The following is a 16,112-nucleotide window of genomic DNA, read 5'->3' as shown; positions in this document are numbered from 1 at the left end:
CATTAATCTCATCAAGGAATCCTGAAAAGTTAAAATTGAACCACCTGCAGAGCAGAAGTTTATGTTCTTTTTAACCTTTAGCTTACGTCAATCATTTCTGCATTTTCTTGAAAAAGTTCTTTAAGATCTAGCTCAAAATACTAGCAAATACTTCCTTGCAGAATCTCTTACTTACACGATAAAGAAAAAGTTAGCAGAAGGAAGACTGATTCATCTAGTATAGGCATATTCTGAGACCCTAACATTAGTTCTAGACTCAATATAATAATAAATTCTTATTCTAATCAAAATAGAAGCTTATAATTAGTTACTTTATGTAAGACAAGAAACTACCATACTGAAACTTTATTATGCTTATTTAAATGCATTAATGTTGTAACTAGACATGTAACAGCAATACTGCTTAGGTGGATATATCCTGCAGCAATCTCAACAGCTCATTCCTGCTACACCACCACAACCACCACACTTCCTTGTATGGCCATACTGGAAGCCAGGTCAGAGAACAGATACAGCTGAAAAAAACGAAAAATCATTCAAGGAAAGGTTATTTTTGAGCTACATCCATTCCCAGAACCATTTCATCAAAACGGTTGCATAAACCTTGCTGTTTAGGGTTAGGGTTAGAGACAACATAAACTGTCACTGCAACAACAAAAAAAAAACCACCAAAAAGACAAAACATGTTTCCAACCAAAGTAATTCTATAATTTTATGAATTATGACATACGGAAAAAGAATATCGCTTCAACATAAAGATCTGTTTGAAAGACAATATGAAAACTGCAACTTTATTATTATAATTAAACACTTTATCAAGGAAGAAACCAAGCCATATACCAATAAAACCATTTGCTGGGAGAGTAGTAAACATTCACCACTAACCTGATTCACTGGTTCATTAAAGTTGGTGATAAGTCCAGCACGCAATGTAGTTTTTTCTTCTTCAGAGAGAGCACTGTCAGGATATATTTATCAGAATATTAATTCATATGTAACTAGTGAAAATAGTATCAAAACTATCAAAAGAACATTCATTGTTTTTCCACTATCTCAACTATCTTTAAAAGAGAGGGAACAGTGAAACAAATACTTATGATACCTTTTAACCTCAGGTTTTGAGACCTGAGGAAACCTTTGTAAAGACAGATGGCAAAAGAGAGAGCTGACAGAGTAAGATACACAGATATATAACAGAAAAACATAAAACTGTACAAATTACAAACTGATTGCTATTTGACAATTATTATACACTTATTACTGCCAGGACTGATAATTTGAGCATGAATTTGCCCATGTATACTAATGGACCATAACCAAGAAATGCCCAGAATAAGACAATCACTTTATCAGACGAAAGCTCTTCTTGCAAAAGCAATAGTTCTTTTCTATTACAAACAAGTTATATATTTATACTTGAAAGTATGGACCCTTTGAAAATTATAGCTTCGGGTGAAAAGTATGTTGATACATTCTCCAAAAAATGCAGGGGAAAACAGTAAGAAAGACAAATTCTAAGCTGTAAAGGTAATTTGCATTCAAGTGCAACTGTGTGGCATCTTAATACTTCATTTTAAGTGACCTCTTTAAGTTTAAGACTACAAGTTACAGTATCATGAAGTCTGAAGTAGTAGACTCATGCAATTTTCTTATAATTTCTAGGTAGAAAACGTAACACAGTGGTTTTGAAAATGCTGTATTAGTATTTATAGATTATACTAGCGGGAAAAAAAAAAGAACAAGAAAACCCCAACATGTTTTAATTCAGTGATAGCATCTATAGTGCTGTTTCTTCTTCATAAAAAGCCTTTAAGCTATCACCCAAGCTTGTTTAAATGAAACAGTTCCATCTAATATTGCAATGATTCAGAAGCATGAATGCAAACATCACATCTCAGTGAAGATTAATGGCTGGAAATTAAGAAGATTAAACATACCAACACAACCACTTCCTGTTTTCTGACCTCAGGCACAAATACAAACCTACTAGTTTTACATATTGAGATATAAAACAATGCCTAAAGCTCCCTAAAGCATAGCTTTTACACTAATCTAGACAAATACTAGATATTAATCTCAAAATAATAAAAAAACATAAGTAGGATTTATCATGGGGTCAAATGTTTGCAAAAATATTACAGTTTTCTCCTCCCGCCCCAGGCCCTGCACATAACACAAGTACTCTCTATTTCCTAGATCAAAGACTTATCATTCAAAGCACAGTAGACAAGGGGGGGAAGTCATTGTTTCACTAGTGACTCAGAACTGGACATTAAGTCTTATTGTCACAGGTAATTTACAGCATTCAGGAACCACATTTAAATTTAATTTTTTTTTAATCAAGACTTCGGCTTTTAAGATTTTTCTCAATAAAATTAAATTATGCCTAAAAACATTTTGGGTAAAATTTACAAGGATTTCTGCAACAATAAATTTTTCTGCAGGTAACTCTTCAATTTATTAATCTAAACCCACTAGATTACATTTCATGAAAATAAATTTTTGTGGTCCTTTTTTATAATATGAAAATGCAGTATATAATTTCCACACATACAGACATACTCTAAGTCCTTTCTAAAACTTAAATCTCTTATTAATACAATTAGGAATTCTATTCTCAATTAAATGTAGCTTGTACAATACCTCCCTTTCAGAAATAATAGAAAGCACATAAAACCTGGTTTGTAAAGAAAAAAAAACCCTGTTCTACTGCATTATTTCAGATACCTTCTTTGTGAGCTCATGAGACCCCTTGCCTTAATTACTTTTTCATAATTATAATTACATTGAACTTATCATATGCGTAGTCTAAGAGCAGCAGAATTCAGTTCACTATTTACTGTAAATAAAAATGCTGTAATTAGGCTTTTGCCATGGCAAACAAAACAAAGGCAGGAAAAGAAACAGATTAATGAGGACAAATGCCTCAAATACAGACACTTGTGATAAGTTGGAAAACAGTAATGAAAAAAATATTTTAGAAATCAGGTGCTGATGCAAGTGGTACACGGCACTGTGTGACAGGATCTCTAAGGCTTCTCGGACCGTGGCTGGAGGAATTTACTGTCTAAATACAACAGTGACACCTGCCGGAGAACAGGGACACTCCCGACCGCCCTAGCGGCACCCTCAGCCCCTGCAGGAGTCACAGTCATCACCACTGGCACCATTGTCCTCATCTTCCCATTGCAAGACAGTCCCACAATTCCATACATAAAAGTTTTCGGCAGGCGAGCAGTTAGGGGGAATGTGTATCACTCAGCGAGTTATTTCCCTTCAACACTGAATTACACCAGCCCAAAAATTAAAACAAGTTCATCTAGACATGAACTTCTAAGTATTTATGCCATAGTCCTTCACAGTTTGCAATTTCAAAGTTTCACTGATCTTCTTCTGTGTTTGTGGTATGGGCAAACAGGTATCCAAATATTTTAAAAGTTATTTTGGATTTCTGGCTTATGAGGAGTTATTTATAGTTACCACTCAAATAAAAAAATGGATTTGAAAAGTATTATTAAAGTTGCTAACATGGTACTCAAATAAAAGAACAAGGTCCACAAGAAACAGGATTTAAAAGCAATTATCTGTAATATCGAAAACGTGTTCAACATTTGAATTCAAGAAAAGCCATTTCTGAAGAAAATAAAAACACATACAAAATCATCAAGCGATACAACCTTTTGAGGAGGCTGACGACAAGTTTCAAAAAAGAGGCCAAACTGTGCCTGAAAAGAGGCTATGATAAGCCTAGGCTCGTGGCTATCTGTAAAGCTGCCTGAAAAAACAGGAGGGAGAAAGTTCACAAGCTCATCTCCAAAATCACTCCCACTGGAAAATGCTGTTTTAAGTCTGATCTGTAGATCAAAACTTGCTTTGATGTACTACTATCGATGGAGAGGGGACAGCTGCTGATGAGAGACACAAGATGAAAGACATGAATTTGCAAGGACAACAAGAATGCAATGAATCCTTCATGACATCCAAAATATGATTCAATCACAAAACAATCAACTGAGAAGTTACAGCTTAAACTGGCATTTCTCAAAATACCCTCAACATACTCTGCTATGAGAAAGTCATCTGGGTGAGTGTTGACAAGATGTCACATAAAAGAAATTTAAAAAGAAAATTGGAAATGGAGAAACCGTTGGACACAGAGTGAAAATTTAGTATGTATTCACCTCATGGAATCTTTAACAGCAGCCAATAATTTTTAAAATTTATTTTATACTTTAATTGCATTTAAAAAATGTAAAAAAGTGGCAGAAAAATTAGAAACAGGGATAAAACAGGATTGCATTGTAAATTCAATATAGATTCACCACATGGAATCTTTAATAATAGACAGTAATTTTTTTTATTTTTTAAATTACATTTAACTTAAAACTGCAGGAAAACTACATTGAAAGATTGTTACTTAATTTTTACCTCAGATCAAACAGTAAAATTGTAGTCATTACTTCTGCAGGAAATAAATCGTGATTTTTTTTCACCAGAAATGCTACTAGTATCTAAAAATATTAACAAATTGAAACAATAATTATTTTCTTGGGATAATGCTTACTAAGTACCAGTATTGTAACCAGTACCTCATTAGCCAGAAACATCAAAGACATATGCCATCTTCCATGCAAAAGATGGTATTTTCCTTTCACATAAAAGAGAATCCAAATGCTTGCAGGTGATTTTCAATTGTATACTAATCCACGCATACAAATACTCTAGTGTTTTACATAATAATGAAGGAGTACTACACTATTTAAAGTATGCTGTGGATACAGAATTTTATAACTTTTCTCTCTTTTGGTAGATCTTTAGAAGAGCTTACAAAATACATTAAACTATTTCATGCAAAGAACTGAAAATTATACTTTGTGCCAAACTTTGTGCACTAGCTTAAATTCACGATCTATAAAAACAGGACAGAGAATTCCAATTCAATACCCTGAACCTGACAGTGATGTCCCATCTATATTACCAGCATTTAAGAGATACTGAACACTTCAGAGAGCGAACACCTGCAGGTCTTTATGAGTTCTGGAACAGAAACTCTTCTTGAAATTACACTTATTTTTAAAAGAAAAAAAGAAGTACAGACAAAACACTGAGAAGTACCTAATTCTGTAGGTATTACATATTAAAATGGCACTTTTTGTAATTTTTAAGTAAATGATGTGGTGCTCATGAATACCGCTTGTATTTCTGATCTTCTTTGGAGAATTTTTCATCATGCTTTATCAGAACCCACATATCAGAACAACAAAAACATAAAGACCAGAAATTGCTAGCATCACAGCTACTGCTTCTTTCCCACGGACATCTGCATTATGAATCAGCTTAAATGAAACAAAATGTCTCTGTCATTCTCCAAGAGATTTACTATGTTTCATATTAGCTACTATCAGAAAGTCAGGTGTTAACATTGTAACACTTAATGCATCACTTCAAACCTGGTACCTATGAAACAGCCTTATAACTCAGTTTTCAAAAGTAAGTCATGAACAGTCATAAGAAGCAATATAAAGACAAAATGGTTTATTAGCAACTCCTAAAGTTGAAACATTTTATCAGTTTCACTGTAAATTCTAAAGTAACTTCTATGAACTAAGGATCTGCTGTTTTCCAGTTTAGCAACCATTACAAAGCCAGCTGTAGAAGGTTAAAAGGAGAAACACAGAACTTACTGTGGTGCCACCCGTCTCCAATAGCGATCAATTCCATTTTTAAAGTACAGCACAGCTAACCACCTTACATTTACATCCAAGCTATGATTTGTAAAGATATTCTGTTAAAAAAAAAAATTAAGTTAAAAACTGCACAACACACCACAAACAGGACAGAAATTGTATCAACAAATACCCTGGTACATATATTAGTACACATATCTCTATATGTATGGGTGTACATAAACGAAATGCATTAGACAGGTAAGTGAAATGCTGTTTTAAACATTAATTTTTAGAGATTAAAAATATGTTTATCACCAGCCCTAGTACTTAATTTATTAAAAAAACAACATGTAAGGCAAATGTGCTGCTAATCTTGTCTGGCTGAGCAGGGAATAAAAGAGTAATAATCAATAGAATCAGACAATTATTATACTCTTTAATGACAGCTCTCAGAAGTCTGTCGCACTGCACAATACAAGGTAATTTCTTATTCTAGTCAGAACCCAGCCTTCAGGTGACTTCTCCAATATTGTCGTTATTTAAAGTTTACTTAATAGCACTTTTCCACTGTATCTTACCAACAAGACTGAATAAAAACCTGGCTGTGTCTCCCACTGCTTCAGTTGTTCCTCAGCGGGCTTCAACACTGCAGTATCTTGGCTAGTAGCTTGGGTCAAGACTCGTAAAACAACAGTGCTAGCACTGTTGAGATCCATGAAAATCTGAGAATGTTCAAAAAGAGAGGAAAAACACTTAAGGAAAAAAAGACAGTCAAATATAGACAGGTATCTTCCATTCATATTTTCTAAACACCCCACACTAACTTTTCATTAGACTACACTGTGTAAAGATAGCATTACACCCACTCAGAGGCAGTTTCAAGGTACAGTGATTAAACTATTTTGCTTTCAAAAATCTCTCAGCAGAAAAAGCAAGCATTAAATCTATCATTACAAGCACATTTAATAGATTTGAGGAATTGCAGGAAATATTTTGATTTTAAAACAGTTACCTCTCCTGTCAAGCACAGCAACGGAGAGCAAAACCACAACTAGAGATGACTTCAGCTGTAGGCAGAGTAAACCATGGGGTTGTCTGAAAGAGGCAAAGATGCAGACTATTAACACTTTTGTATTTTCTTTTTCCTTCAGAAGATAAAATGATCCACTTCAGATAAATACTACGATAACTCAAATTCATCAAAACAATTCCTATCAATTAAAAAATAAAGAATTAAGCTTCACAATTAGTCCTAAATGAAACTGAATTTTCCTTGATATATTTGACTTCCTTATGTATTTAGCATAAAAATGCTCATCAGCTGAACTATGAATGCCTATTGCCTAACTTCCAATATAAATACGTCCTCATACATCCTTGTACTCTATGAAGACAAAGCAAAACAGTGTTCTCCAAATGACAGAGATTACATTTATAATGACCACAGAAACAACAAAGAAAAAAAAAGACACATATTTAACTAACATATTAACTATGGACTCTGCCAAATAAAACTTGTTTTCTGTCCATAAAAAACATCTGTTTACAACCTACCTAAACTTTCGTAACACAGATACATGCTAAATATTCATGCTATCTGAGTTTTCAGATATAACAAGAAGTAATGGTTTTGGCAGTAGAATGTATCCTAGAAACTACATGTAGCTGAGCCAAGTGATTTAAAAGTACTAACCAACCAAAGCAAAGAAACAATGAAGAAGGGAACTGAGGCAGCCAGCCAAGCAATACCAAGTTACTCTATAACCAGGTGTATTGTCTTAAAGAAGTTCACAGGCAGTCCCTTAGAACTTTGGGGGGGTTCCAGACAACCACTAGAGACCCTCAGTGAAGCCTCTCAGAGACCTTATAAGGATATGTATATACACTAATAAGTGTTGGGAAATGTCATGAATATGTAATTATTTAGGAAAAGTGAATAATCATGTAATGTGGACATATGAGCTGTAGTGCAGATACCCCTGTGTGCATTTTGGGAGCTGATTCCCAGGGTACCCAGCATGCTGTGACAGCATTGTATTAAAGAATGTCTGGCTGCTAAGACTCACAAATTGAGTCTCAGAGGTTTCTTTTAAGAGTAAATTTTAGGCAACATTCATATACTTAAGCTTTCTAAATCAACAACCAAGAACAGTTTCTCTTCAAACAGGACAAGAGGAAATGGCCTCAAGTTGTGCCAGAGGAGGTTCAGGTTGGACATTGGGAAGAATTTTTCACAGAAAGGGTTGTTAAGCATTGGAATGGGCTGCTTAGGGAAGTGGGGGAGTCACCACCCCAGGAGCTGTTCAAGAAACAACTAGATGTGGCACTCGCTATGGTCTAGTTGACAAGGTGGTGATCAGTCAAAGGCTGGACTCAATCTTTGAGGTCTTTTCCAACCTTAATGACTCTCTGACTGGCTTTTGTTTAATGTGAAAAAAAGTTTATTTTTCCATCTTCAGGAAAGAGATTAAAATTGTTACAGCAACGGTAAAAAAGTTTGAGAAATCAAATTTTATTCTGATACTGGTTTAAAACTTTCATCTTTTGAGAAAATCATCTTAACAAAAGCTAGCAACAATATTAAAGGCCTTTTACACCAGCAACAGTCCTGCACAATTAAAAAAAACCTAAAAAACCTTAAGAACTCTCAATGTGTAAGTCTCCAATCATGCTCAACAAAAACTGGCTAAAAATTGAGGGTCCTAAGGTTAAAGAAAGTACACTTTCCAACCAATGAACCACAAAATCACATCTCTCTCTACAGCAATAATTGAACAGAACAAGTGACTTCCTCTCTGCTTTATACTTCGCATGTGATGAGTCTTTTAATCTTTCTGCTTTAACCACTTGTGGCCAGGTTTTGGTACTGGGGGTGGCTACAGGGGGGGCTTCTGTGAGAAGCTGCAAGAAGCTTCCCCCATGCCTCACAGAGCCAATGCCAGCTGGCTCCAAGATGGATGCACCGCTGGCCAAGACTGAGCCCATCAGCAATAGTGGTAGCACCTCTGGGATAATGTATTTAAGAAGGGGGAAGAAAAACTTAAAGCCTTTTGCTTTTACTAAAAATTTATACACTTCATCTAGAACAGTTCTCACCAGAAGACATATTTATTGAAGTTAGTAAAGTGCGAACACAAAAAACAGGAGGCTTTTTTCCATTTTCTTATTTCAAAATGCTTAGCTGGCAGTTGTAAATAACAAACAACAACAAAAATCAAAGAGAAATATTTGCAAAGCTTCTTTTTTTATTAATGCTTCTCATTCTCGAAAAAGTTTGTATCTGCAGCTATTGCTGCTCAAAAAAAAACCTAAAGAAAAACCAAGATAAGCTTAGTGGGTCAGAACGAAAATTCACTTAACCAACCCCATGTTCTTTCTCTGTCAAAACCATAAGAGATACCTAAGTCAGGACATTTCTACATAATGCTCTCTCATCATCCAGAAAACCCTGGTTCAAGGATTTCCTAGTAAGAGGCAGACAATTTATTAGCACTCAAGAGATTAGGCTTCCATGAATTTGCCCAGCTGCTTTTTGGCCATACAAACAACAGTCCTCATATAACATTGGATGAGGGTGTCACATGCAAAATCAAATTAAAAAAGGAAGAACCCCCTGAAGATGGGGGACCTTTTAGATAAGTTTTATAAATACTGTAAAATATTTAAGGAAGTGATATATTCTGTATGATTTGGATGGCAAAAAATTAACTGAAAAAACATGAATGAATACGCAGAAAATACAAAAGGCAAGATGCACAAATGGCAACAATGATTCACTACAGCTGGGATTTTGCAGAGTTGATTGCAAACCTATCATCAGAACAAAGAGCTGTCCACGGCCTTTACACCTCAAAGATTCCCCTAAACAGTTTGTTTTCTTCTAGTAAGTCACTACTCTTATTCGTACAATTATTTTCTTAAAAAAAAAAATTAAAAATCTAAAAAAACCTATTTTGAATCAATCCTTACTGAACTTAACTTTACTTACCAAACTCAAATTTGCTGTTTAAGCTAGCTACAAAGTTATGCTAATACAAAGAAGTATGGTCACCAAAATAAATAGTATGACTCTGCTTCTTCCTGCACCCCTTAAATACCTGAAGCTGGAAGGAATGAAAAAATGCAGTTTTGGTTTGGGTCAAGCAAAATGATCAAATCATTTTCACACCACATTGCCTGACAGGCTAATGTGCTAGGTATAAGAAAGCAGGCAGAACAGATACACATAGCTTTTATTTCACTCTCCTTCTCCTAAGTGAATTAAACTTAAAGCAAACTTACACATTATGACTGAGCCATAATTACCCACAAAAGGTAGAGGGGCACATACAACAAAAAAACCCAAAGCCAAGAAGTTAAGACATCTGAGCAGAGTGTTCCACAAACAAACACCAGAGGACATTATGGGAGGAGGGAGGAGTACGTGACTTCCAACAATGTCAAGCCATTACAGGGTCAGGTCCCAGCACACAATTTCAACTCTGACAAAGTCCCTCCTTGCTTTACCTTCCCAATAGTACGATTTCTATTGGAAACTTATTATCTGCATGCCCTCTGCAAAAATTATTGACTCAATGAGGGCATCAGCTCACACCTTGTGTTAATGGGATCCTCCCAAAACACAGTTCTAATTACAGCCGTGTACAGATACATGTGGGGGCCCCCTGGTGGTCTAGTGGTTAGGATGCGGCGCTCTCACCGCCGCAGCCCGGGGTTTGATTCCGGGTCAAGGAACTTCTCCAGGCAGATGGAGCTCATCAGCCCTGTAAGGCCATCCATCTAAGAGAAGGTCACTCTAAACAAACCTACGTCCTGAGGACCTCACTGCCACCATCCAAGCTTCGCTCAACCCCGGTAGATGAACCTCAGGATTAAAGGGTGGGCTCAGTTCAGCACACACTGTGTCTCACCTAAAAAGTCCACTGCGCAGGCTGGAAGGGTGAAGACCCTTCCCAAATCTTCGTTCGCGAAGACTGGCCATACTTATACTTACAGATGTGTGAAATCTTTTTCTGCAGACAGACACAGATGTGCTTCAGGAGTTTAAACCCAGATCTCCCCAAGCTTAATTTGTTGTGACCCTCTTTTTCTTTAACTGATGCATCAGGGCCTCTCCAGATCATAATTTATACAGCGGACATACAGATGCCCTCAGACCCCACAGAATGGCAAAGGCCCATGAATACTGTCTTTAATACTATGGGATAGAGACAATCTTCACCTCTTACAAATCAGACTTCGCTATTGCACAGAAAAGGCAAAGGGACATGGGGTACACCACAGATCGGTTAATTCACAGGGACATGGACTTTCTCCACAGCTTGCTGGGGAATTCTACAACTTCAGTCACTGTTGAGCTGTTTCTACAAGACTGCCCTAGAGATGAAACTGAGGAGGTGAGTATTAAATAGCCATTATCTTTTGGATGCCTTCAGAGCCATGAGGCATGCATAGAAATGCTGGCAGAGTCTGCCAATCTTATAAGGAACACATTCTCAGAAGGTAGGCAGGACCTGCACTTCGTGCCACAACACCCAGAATTCCAAGGTAAGGGTAGCGCCTCCCATCTTTACTTACTAATGTCAGACCATGTCTTCACAATAAACATGGAGCAGTTTCAGGAATGTTGATTGCTTTCTGCTGCTCTTCTGTGGTTCACACCCATTGCTACAACAACCCAATTGCACATATAGAGTTGGGGTGGAAGGAAAGGAAACCCCTTCCACTAGAAAGTGTTCAATAATGTCACCTGCAAACCAAGCATGACTCTTGCCATGTTAGAATTTGTTCTTGTCTGAGGAAAAAGAGACTAATCACACACAATAAGAAAAAGCAGCTCTCCAAGATCCCACTGAATATGGTAATACTGAACTAGACAACAGCATACTCTCAAGTCTCAGTTAACAGGAAAAAAACCAAACTCAGTTACACCTAGAACATAAGCAAGACACATCAAATGCCACCCCTCAGCACAATGAGCTAGTGTCTTCAGAAACCACAGGTACCAGTTCCTCATCCTTACCACCCAATGTCCCGCACTTCCATTCTTACTTCTAAACTACAATTCCTTTTACTGGCAAAAATCCAAGACATACTTCTGTTCTACTCTTCATTCTTTGATTCCCATTCTAAGGAAGTATCTGCAAATGTAGTTTGCTTTCAAGAATATTCCAAGCCTCTTAAATTTCCTAGTTTTATACTAGCTAGGCTAGTTTACTGTTTTTTCCTGAGCAGTCAATGCTTTTGATACAGGCAAAAGAGTATCCGGGTACTTTTCCCATCACACTAAAACACATCCTAATTTTAAAATCACATCAGTTGTGAAAAGAAATCAAGGACTGTTATACATCTGTAAAGGAACAAAATGAAGAATTTAATCATTAAATACCTCCCTACTTCACTTTTTTTGGACTTCAGAGAATGCAGTATAACAACTCACTCATAACCAAACAACTAATTCTGTGTACTTTTTGATCTCATTTGTTAGGAATTTAATCAAGTCTCTCACACTGTAATAAGGCACAAGAATGTATTCAGTTATGATTTTATGAAATCAGAAGGAGACAAAGCAGCCAATGTATCACATAAAACACAGCGTGTTCTCACCGATCATAGTACAAACATTTTCTGGGATACTTTAAGAGCACAAGTGATTCTAGAGATGTTGTTATCCTCTTTTAGTCAGTGTCTGAGACTGCTTCTAGAACAGTCTCCAGTTGGTTTCTCACAGTTCTCCCTTTTGTCAGTTCGAGTAGGAAGAAACTGGGGAAAGGCCGGAGCTACTGTCTGGGATCTAAAGCCAATTAACTATGAGGAGAGGCTGAGGACTTTTTTAATGAAGTGGAAGCTAAGGGAAGACTTCATAGACACTTAAAACTAGAAAGGCACTTACCGAGATGACTTTCTGCTTCTTGTCAGCAGATTACACAACTAATAAACAACAATATAGCTACATACTGCAGCTTGTAAGGTTCAATTAGAAACTTACTACTGTCTTTTACAGCACATTTGTTTTAAGAAAAACAGGAAAAACAAAGTTCTTGTGCTGAAAAGCCACAAGAACACCTTCTGAAACAAGTAATAGGAATGCTGGAGTTCACAATGATACTGATACAACACATTAGCTAGAATACTGACAGCTTCAGGAAAAGCTGGTAGTTACACTGATCTCTCCAGCCTTCTACCAACTCTTCCATGAATCTCTTTTCTAACATTGCAGTACCTGTATCAATCATGCCATGTTATACTTCTACTGAACAGTGAACCCAAAAGAACTAGTAGTATCTTGATTATGAAAGGTACTACCTAAAGCCACTAACAACTACAGTAATCACCAAAATCACCACAATGACTAATGTTAGGCATTACCACGATTTTCCAAAACCAACATATTGATTTTTCTTTATGTAAATGAACAAGGCTACCTTTAATTTGCCCAATTTAAATCACAGCAAAGAAAACAAATTAAAAACGTTTCAGCAGGAAAGAGTTAGAGGTGTTTTTTTCCCATACTGCTATTGACAGAAATAGAGGAATAGAACTTCCAAAACTTCATTTTTACAGAAATTAAAATCTAAGCCTGAAAAAAGCATGCAGAAGACACAAAAAATAAAAGAACAAGGAACACAGGAATAAAGGACAGCAGTGAGCAAGGCTGACAATAATGTTAAGGGAAGCAAGTCAGTTCATATTAAAAATTCTGAGGAGAAGAATGGCCTTTCAGGTTAAACAGTCACCAAAGTGACCAAAAACACCCAACAGAAAAACCAGGCAGTAAACAAATGAGTGGGATAATTTCAAGGACTAAATCAGAAGAGACTGTCACAGGGTTCAGTATTGATGACATAGAAAAAGCCAAATAGATACAGAGACAACGGAAGAATATTTTTAATGTTTAATAGTAAGTTTATAGGATGACCAGTATAACAAGGTCAATCTCATTCTGTTGACTTCTTCCTAATTCACCTCGTTTTAACAGACTTTCAAAAAGACATTGCAGAACACTTAGAACAAACTAGTGCACAACAACTGAGATGGAAATACAAGTTTCAGTCTGCCTCATGCTCTGGAATGGGTTTAAGACACTCCAGTTTAACTACAGTTAAATTCTACTTCTGATGATACAGTTGCAAAATTTTATACATAAAGCATGGGTGGCAAAAACCTTTACTATGTCATTTATACATATGATAGTAAATGCTCCTCTGCAGAACAGTACAAGGAAAGAATGAGACAAGAAAAACAGAGAGCAATGAAAAAATTGTTGCAATGAAGTTTCAGGAAACCAAAATCCAGAGGGAACATGCTATTTGTAAAAACTTGAGTAGTTCTAATACATTATGGATGCTAATTTGAAAGCCACATCAGACACATTACAGACTTGACTTTATCTGAGACATGGGAAGCAAAGCTCACAGAAGCATAAGTGGGAAGCAGCATCAGTACTGCATTTAGGGCCACGTTCATGTATTTTACACACACTGCTGTCTCCTAAGGTAACAAACTGGAGAAACAACTCACCACTGCTGAACTCAGCCTGCATCTGATTAAGAGAAGACTCTGCTCTGCACAAAACCTGCTGGATTCTAGCCTGCAACAGGAAAACAACCACTTTTAATAAAGGCCAATACATGTTCTTTCCCGCAAAAAAAACAAGTTTTGACAGTAAACCAAGCAGTTTAATGCTCATATCCCTTCGATGCCTTCTCGTTAATTCTACCCCGACCGAAAACTGTTTCAAGCAGAAAGCGGGAAAGAGTTCCCTGGAATTAGGTAACAGTTATTTCTTTCCAGCTCCGAGCAGACCCTTTGCCAGTGCCAGCACAGAAGGTAAGGAAGGCCGCGCTGCCCACCCCCGGGGGCAGTGCAGCGGAGCGGGCACAGCGGCGGACACTCTGCGCCGGAGCCGCGGCGGCTCGGGCAGCGCCAACGGGAGGCCGAGGGAGCAGAAGCCGGGGCTGGTGCGGAGGAGCAGTACCGCCCGCCGCGAAACAGCCGCGGCTCCATGTTGGAAGCCGAACCGCTTTTCCCTCTCTACTGGTCCCTTCCCGGCCTCGGACGAACCGAGAACCTCCACGGCCGCGCCACCACCGCTCGCCCCGGCGCGCCGCCCTGACGTCACTACCCGGCGACGCGAGGCAGGCCCTGCCCGCACTGCGCCGTCACACGGCGGGAGGGGCGGGGTGGGGCCTCACGCGGAGGGGGCGGGGGCCGTGGCGTGTAGTGACGTCAGGAGCCGTCATGCGCCCAGGAGCGTTCCTGGGTCGCGAGCGCTTTCCGGAGGTTGGACACGTAGCTGGATAAACCGAGGGATACCGGGAGCTTAGAATCGCTTCGCAGACGTGCTTTGTGGGCGTTCTTGAGCGGCTGCAGCGGCGCGGGGGAGGGCGTGAGGGCGGAAATGCGTGGTATTAATGCCAATGCATAGAGCTACAAAAATATGTACAAGACATTTAAAAATATTAAAAAATATGAAAAATAAAGTGTATTTCATGCTAGCGGGTCTGACTGATTTTTGTTTGCTTCGGGGAGCAGCAAGTCCTAAGCCGGCCCGCCCTGGTACCACAGCCACTGGCTGTGTACCCGGTGTTCCAGTGGCTCCCTGTCCGTGCTCCCGGTGTTCCAGTGGCTTCAAACCACTGCAGCGCCGCACAGGCGCTTTGTGCCACGCAAAGGCCGGGGGTTGAAGTGCCCCGTTGTCTTGTCGGCAGAAATCGGCGAGGGTCACCTTGCAAAATCCTTCTTCCCAAGGTTTGCACTGGACAGTAGGTGCTGGATGGTGACAGAAGGAACCACTCCAGCTGTTCCTACGGAACAACATAATGCTGCAGGAGATACTCTCTGACAAACAGTGTTTCGTTCTGCGGGTTCCCTTTACGCTCTGTCTTCCCGCAGCCTTCCCTGCCCTCTGCGCACCCACAGCAGCCCGCAGCATGTCTCTCCTTGGATTACCTCCCTTTCCCTCGTTCCTTCGCTCTCGGCAGTCCAGCCATGCCAGGCAGGACTGCCGAGAAAACGGGCATTCATTCAACACACGTACCATTTCGTGTCACACTGGGGCTCCCCCCAGGAGCTGCCCCAGCTGGGTCTGTCCCGTGTGCGGGCCCTGCCTCCCGCCAGGGTGTAGGATCCAGGAGGATATGGGGCTAATGTGTTTGTCCCAAACACCGATAGACAGGTGGCTGTGGAGCCAACCAAGGGCTGTTGGTAATAACATGCCTTGAGAAAGAACAAGCTCTGGCTGGAGAAGGCGCCATGCAGGGGTAGAGCAGCAGCACTTTTCTGGGACACACATCCTTGGTCTAGTCCACGGAGACACAACAAACAAAAGCACCAGCACAGAAGCGGCCATGCACTATCGCCCAAAGGTCGATTAGCAGGGGGGACAAGACCATCTCCTCGAATCCCTCTGACCCATTTCCAAAAAGTCTGAAAGAATGGACT

General features: G+C 38.8%; 1 protein-coding gene across 4 annotated transcripts in view; it reads right to left on the bottom strand.

Annotated features, from left to right (window-relative positions):
* IPO11 (importin 11) overlaps positions 1 to 14,799 on the bottom strand; it is an 85,864-nt gene extending 71,065 nt beyond the window's left edge. For 2 of the 4 annotated variants that reach the window (XM_039379750.1, XM_039379751.1), the window contains exons 1-5: positions 14,190 to 14,638; positions 6,682 to 6,764; positions 6,248 to 6,391; positions 5,685 to 5,785; positions 886 to 958 (exon numbers count right to left, since the gene is read on the bottom strand). In XM_039379750.1, coding sequence (XP_039235684.1) covers positions 886 to 958; positions 5,685 to 5,785; positions 6,248 to 6,385 — 312 coding nt within the window. In that variant the 5' untranslated portion in view covers positions 6,386 to 6,391; positions 6,682 to 6,764; positions 14,190 to 14,638. The other 2 variants (XM_027745584.2, XM_027745585.2) reach the window with 2 other exon arrangements.
* Between the last annotated feature and the right edge of the window lie 1,313 nt (positions 14,800 to 16,112).

Source organism: Pipra filicauda, unplaced genomic scaffold, assembly GCF_003945595.2.
Source record: "Pipra filicauda isolate LSUMZ 115617 unplaced genomic scaffold, ASM394559v2 scaffold174_size2080704_pilon, whole genome shotgun sequence".
In the NCBI taxonomy this organism is placed as follows: domain Eukaryota; kingdom Metazoa; phylum Chordata; class Aves; order Passeriformes; family Pipridae; genus Pipra; species Pipra filicauda.
Note: the sequence above shows the minus strand (reverse complement) of the source record. Positions and strands in the feature narration are given on the sequence as shown.